The sequence below is a fragment of the Heptranchias perlo genome, unplaced genomic scaffold (assembly GCF_035084215.1).
Source record: "Heptranchias perlo isolate sHepPer1 unplaced genomic scaffold, sHepPer1.hap1 HAP1_SCAFFOLD_1081, whole genome shotgun sequence".
Taxonomy (NCBI): Eukaryota; Metazoa; Chordata; class Chondrichthyes; order Hexanchiformes; family Hexanchidae; genus Heptranchias; species Heptranchias perlo.
This window is the reverse complement of record NW_027138302.1, coordinates 14953-20813: the sequence shown is the minus strand read 5'-3', so window position 1 is coordinate 20813 and position 5861 is coordinate 14953. Positions and strand designations below refer to the sequence as shown.

Genomic DNA, 5861 nt, shown 5'->3' with positions numbered 1-5861 from the left:
GGGGTTTGGGACGGTGTGTGTGGGGGTTTGGGACGGTGTGTGTGGGGGTTTGGGACGGTGTGTGTGTGGGGGTTTGGGACGGTGTGTGTGGGGGTTTGGGACGGTGTGTGTGTGGGGGTTTGGGACGGTGTGTGTGTGGGGGTTTGGGATGGTATGTGTGTGGGGGTTTGGGACAGTGTGTGTGTGGGGGTTTGGGACGGTGTGTGTGGGGGTTTGGGACGGTGTGTGTGGGGGTTTGGGACGGTGTGTGTGTGGGGGTTTGGGACGGTGTGTGTGTGGGGGTTTGGGACGGTGTGTGTGTGGGGGTTTGGGACGGTGTGTGTGTGGGCGTTCAGTCAGTGCACCAGTTATTTCCTGTAGAAACAATGTGAAGTCACTAATCTGTCGTGAGCATTAATTTGATTTTCTTTGTTCTTTGTTGCAGTGTGTCAGGGACGAGTGTGGTGACCATTGACAGGAGGATTGAGCAGGCCATGGTAAGCTGGAGTCTCTGAGTCACTGATCTCTTCATTACACAGACATTTCGAATGGGCCGGATTGTGCTGTGAACAAATGGTTGCAGCCGTTCCTAGACTTTCCCTGGAGACTTTCCCTGGGGTTTCACGCTGGGAATTGCTGTCAGTGGGAGATCCAGTCTCTGCGACACTCTCTATGGGCCATCTGGGACCTGTGTGAACGGGGAAAGCAGCTGGGTATCTCCTTAATCGATAAGATTGAAGAATCGTTAATGAGCAGAGTCTGAACCAGGATGTGGAAGTTAGAATAGTGAATTCAACGGCAAATCGGGTACAGAAAGAGAAATAAATAGAGGGAAAGATTGGATTAAGTGACAGAGAAAAAAGAGACAGAAAGAATAGTAAATGCCCAACAATAATTCAAAGCTGAAGGAACGAGAATCCACATTTGTAAAAGTTAATTTTCAGGGCCAGAGAGGCTGTTTGGCAATAATTAAGATTTTCCACGCCGTTAAAATGGCGTTTAGACTGGAATGGACAAGCACTCACGTTTTGTGGTGAGTTTTGTCCGTATTTGTGACCTCAGTGCAGGAACTTCACGCCGTTCGCTACGTATGAACAGAGAGCCGGACGATGAGATGACGTTTTCACGGAGCTTCTGAAGGAGCAGCACATCTTGGACTTCAATGTCCATCACCAAGAGTGGCTCGGTAGCACCTCTACTGACCGAGCTGGCCGAGTCCTGAAGGACATAGCTGCCAGACTGGGCCTGCGGCAGGTGGTGAGCGAACCAACACGACGGAAAAACTTACTTGACCTCGTCCTCACCAATCTACCTGTCGCAAATGCATCTGTCCAGGACAGTATCGGTAGGAGTGACCACCGCACAGTCCTCGTGGAGACGAAATCCCGTCTTCGCACTGAGGACACCATCCAACGTGTTGTGTGGCACTATCACCGTGCTAAATGGGATAGATTCAGAACAGATCCAGCAGCTCAAAACTGGGCATCCATGAGGCGCTGTGGGCCATCAGCAGCAGCAGAATTGTATTTCAGCACAATCTGTAACCTCATGGCCCGGCATATTCCACACTCTACCATTACCAACAAGCCAGGGGATCAACCCTGGTTCAATGAGGAGTGTAGAAGAGCATGCCAGGAGCAGCACCAGGCGTACCTAAAAATGAGGTGCCAACCTGGTGAAGCTACAACTCAGGACTACATGCATGCTAAACAGCGGAAGCAACATGCTATAGACAGAGCTAAGCGATTCCACAACCAACGGATCAGATCAAAGCTCTGCAGTCCTGCCACATCCAGTCGTGAATGGTGGTGGACAATGAAACAACTAACGGGAGGAGGAGGCTCTGCAAACATCCCCATCCTCAATGATGGCGGAGTCCAGCACGTGAGTGCAAAAGACAAGGCTGAAGCGTTTGCAACCATCTTCAGCCAGAAGTGCTGAGTCGATGATCCATCTCGGCCTCCTCCCGATATCCCCTCCATTACAGAAGCCAGTCTTCAGCCAATTTGATTCACTCCACGTGATATCAAGAAACGGCTGAGTGCACTGGATACAGCAAAGGCTATGGGCCCTGACAACATCCTGGCTGTAGTGCTGAAGACTTGTGCTCCTGAACCAGCTGCGCCTCTAGCCAAACTATTCCAGTACAACTACAACACTGGCATCTACCCGACAATGTTGAAAATTGCCCAGGTATGTCCTGTCCATAAAAAGCAGGACAAATCCAATCCGGCCAATTACTGCCCCATCAGTCTACTCTCAATCAGCAGCAAAGTGATGGAAGGTGTCGTTGACAGTGCTATCAAGCGGCACTTACTCACCAATAACCTGCTCACCAATGCTCAGTTTGGGTTCCGCCAGGACCACTCGGCTCCAGACCTCATTACAGCCTTGGTCCAAACATGGACAAAAGAGCTGAATTCCAGAGGTGAGGTGAGAGTGACTGCCCTTGACATCAAGGCAGCATTGACCGAGTGTGGCACCAAGGAGCCTTAGTAAAATTGAAGTCAATGAGAATCACGGGGAAAGCTCTCCAGTGGCTGGAGTCATACCTGGCACAAAGGAAGATGGCAGTGGTTGTTGGAGGCCAATCATCTCAGCCCCAGGGCATTGCTGCAGGAGTTCCTCAGGGCAGTGTCCTAGGCCCAACCATCTTCAGCTGCTTCATCATTGACCTTCCCTCCATCATAAGGTCAGAAATGGGGATGTTTGCTGATGATTGCACAGTGTTCAGCTCCATTCGCAACCCCTCAGATAATGAAGCAGTCCGAGCCCGCATGCAGCAAGACCTGGACAACATCCAGGCTTGGGCTCATAAGTGGCAAGTAACATTCGCGCCAGACAAGTGCCAGGCAATGACCATCTCCAACAAGAGAGAGTCTAACCACCTCCCCTTGACATTCAACGGCATTACCATCGCCGAATCCCCAACCATCAACATCCTGGGGGTCACCATTGACCAGAAACTTAACTGGACCAGCCATATAAATACTGTGGCTACAAGAGCAGGTCAGAGGCTGGGTATTCTGCGGCGAGTGACTCACCTCCTGACTCCCCAAAGCCTTTCCACCATCTACAAGGCACAAGTCAGGAGTGTGATGGAATACTCTCCACTTGCCTGGATGAGTGCAGCTCCAACAACACTCAAGAAGCTCAACACCATTCAGGATAAAGCAGCCCGCTTGATTGGCATCCCATCCACCACCCTAAACATTAATTCCCTTCACCACCGGCGCACCAGTGTGTACCATCCACAGGATGCACTGCAGCAACTCGCCAAGGATTCTTCGACAGCACCTCCCAAACCCGCGACCTCTACCACCTAGAAGGACAAGAGCAGCAGGCGCATGGGAACAACACCACCTGCACGTTCCCCTCCAAGTCACACACCATCCCGACTTGAAAATATATCGCCGTTCCTTCATCGTCGCTGGGTCAAAATCCTGGATGCTGAGAGGCTGTTTCCCCTGGCTGGAGAGTCTAGAACTGGGGGGCATAGTCTCAGGGTAAGAGTGAGATGAGATGGAACTACTTCACTCAGAGGGTTGTGAATCTTTGGAATTCTCTACCCCAGAGGGCTGTGGATGCTTAGTCATTGAATATATTCAAGGCTGAGATGGATGGAATTTTGGACTCTCGGGGAATCAAGGGATATGGGGATCGGGCAGGAAAGTGGAGTTGAGGTACAAGATCAGCCATGATCTGATTGAATGGTGGAGGTGCCGTAAGGCCTACACCTGCTCCTATTTCTTATGTTCCTATGTTCTTACGGTTTGTGTGCTAACAGTAGCTGTAACCCAGGCCCGTGTACCATGGTTTGTGTACTAACAGTAGTTGTGACCTCGACCCGTGTACCATAGTTTGTGTACTAAGAGTAGCTGTGACTCAGTGCCGTGTACCGTGGTATGTGCACTAACAGTAGCTGTGACACAGGCCCATGTACCATGGTTTCATAGAATCATAGAAAGGTTACAGCACAGAAGGAGGCCATTCAGCCCATCGAGTCCGTGCCGGCTCTGTGCAAGAACAATCCAGCTAGCCCCACTCCCCCGCCCTTTCCCTGTAGCCCTGCAAATTTTTTCCTTTCAAGTACTTATCCAGTTCCCTTTTGAAGGCCATGATTGAATCTGCCTCCACCACCCCCTCGGGCAGTGCATTCCACATCCTAACCACTCGCTGTGTAAAAAGGTTTTTCCTCATGTCACCTTTGGTTCTTTTGCCAATCACTTTAAATCGATGTTCTCTGGTTCTTGACCCTTCCACCAATGGGAACAGTTTCTCTCTACCTACTCTGTCTCGACCCTTCATGATTTTGAATACCTCGATCAAATCTCCTCTCAACCGTCTCTGTTCCAAGGAGAACAACCCCAGCTTCTCCAGTCTCTCCATGTAACTAAAGTCCCTCATCCCTGGAATCATTCTGCTAAATCTCTTCTGCACCCTCTCCAAGGCCTTCACATCTTTCCTAAAGTGCGGTGCCCAGAACTGGACACAATACTCCTGTTTGTGTACTAACAGTAGCTGTGACCCAGCCCGCGTACCCTGGTTTGTGTACTAACAGTAGCTGTGACCCTGGCCTTTGTACTGTTGCAGGACCTGGTGAAGAATCACCTGATGTTTGCAGTGAGGGAGGAGGTCGAGATGCTGAAAGAGCAGATTAAAGAACTGGTGGAGAAGAACTCAATGTTGGAACGTGAAAACAGCTTGCTGAAGATCCTGGCCAGTCCTCAGCAGCTCGATAAGTTTCAGTCCAGCCTGCAGCCCCAGGACAGGCCCAGTAAGCCTGAAACACACCCCGTGGGTCCCGTCACTGTCCAGCACATGGGTGGCTCTGTGGTTTAAGGGCCATCTCTGGGAGCAAGGAGGCCCACTCAAATATTGATAATGACCTGACCGCATATTGCAAGGCCACAGCTGGTGATTTGTGGTTTGGATATTCCAAAGGCTGAGCTTTTATCCATGTACTTGTCAATCTCTAATCACCAGGATTTGGATTGGGACATGGAATGAGCTGGGATGGAATCTTTCCCTCAGGTTGAACCCACACACGGCCCAGGGCCGCCTCCCACCCCCACAGGGCCCAGGGCCGCCTCCCACCCGCACAGGGCCCAGGGCCGCCTCCCACCCACACACGGCCCAGGGCCCAGGGCCGCCTCCCACCCCCACAGAGCCCAGGGCCCAGGGCTGCCTCCCACCCCCACAGAGCCCAGGGCCCAGGGCTGCCTCCCACCCACACACGGCCCAGGGCCGCCTCCCACCCACACAGGGCCCAGGGCCCAGGGCTGCCTCCCACCCACACACGGCCCAGGGCCGCCTCCCACCCACACACGGCCCAGGGCCCAGGGCCGCCTCCCACCCCCACAGAGCCCAGGGCCCAGGGCTGCCTCCCACCCCCACAGAGCCCAGGGCCCAGGGCTGCCTCCCACCCACACACGGCCCAGGGCCGCCTCCCACCCCCACACGGCCCAGGGCCGCCTCCCACCCCCACACGGCCCAGGGCTGCCTCCCACCCCCACACGGCCCAGGGCCGCCTCCCACCCCCACACGGCCCAGGGCTGCCTCCCACCCCCACACGGCCCAGGGCCGCCTCCCACCCCCACACGGCCCAGGGCCCAGGGCCGCCTCCCACCCCCACAGGGCCCAGGGCCGCCTCCCACCCCCACAGGGCCCAGGGCCGCCTCCCACCCGCACAGGGCCCAGGGCCGCCTCCCACCCCCACACGGCCCAGGGCCGCCTCCCACCCCCACACGGCCCAGGGCCGCCTCCCACCCACACACGGCCCAGGGCCGCCTCCCACCCCCACACGGCCCAGGGCCGCCTCCCACCCCCACACGGCCCAGTCCCCAGGGCCGCCTCCCACCCACACACGGCCCAGGGCCGCC

At 54.8% G+C, this 5861-nt stretch overlaps 1 protein-coding gene across 1 annotated transcript; it reads left to right on the top strand.

Annotated features, from left to right (window-relative positions):
- Window positions 1–380: 380 nt before the first annotated feature.
- On the top strand, window positions 381–5651 carry LOC137307659 (TSC22 domain family protein 3-like; the record flags this gene model as incomplete). Its single annotated transcript, XM_067976893.1, has 2 exons — window positions 381–476; window positions 4573–5651. Coding segments are annotated over 2 exons (345 nt in total), but the record flags the coding sequence as incomplete, so codon positions are not given.
- Window positions 5652–5861: the final 210 nt, after the last annotated feature.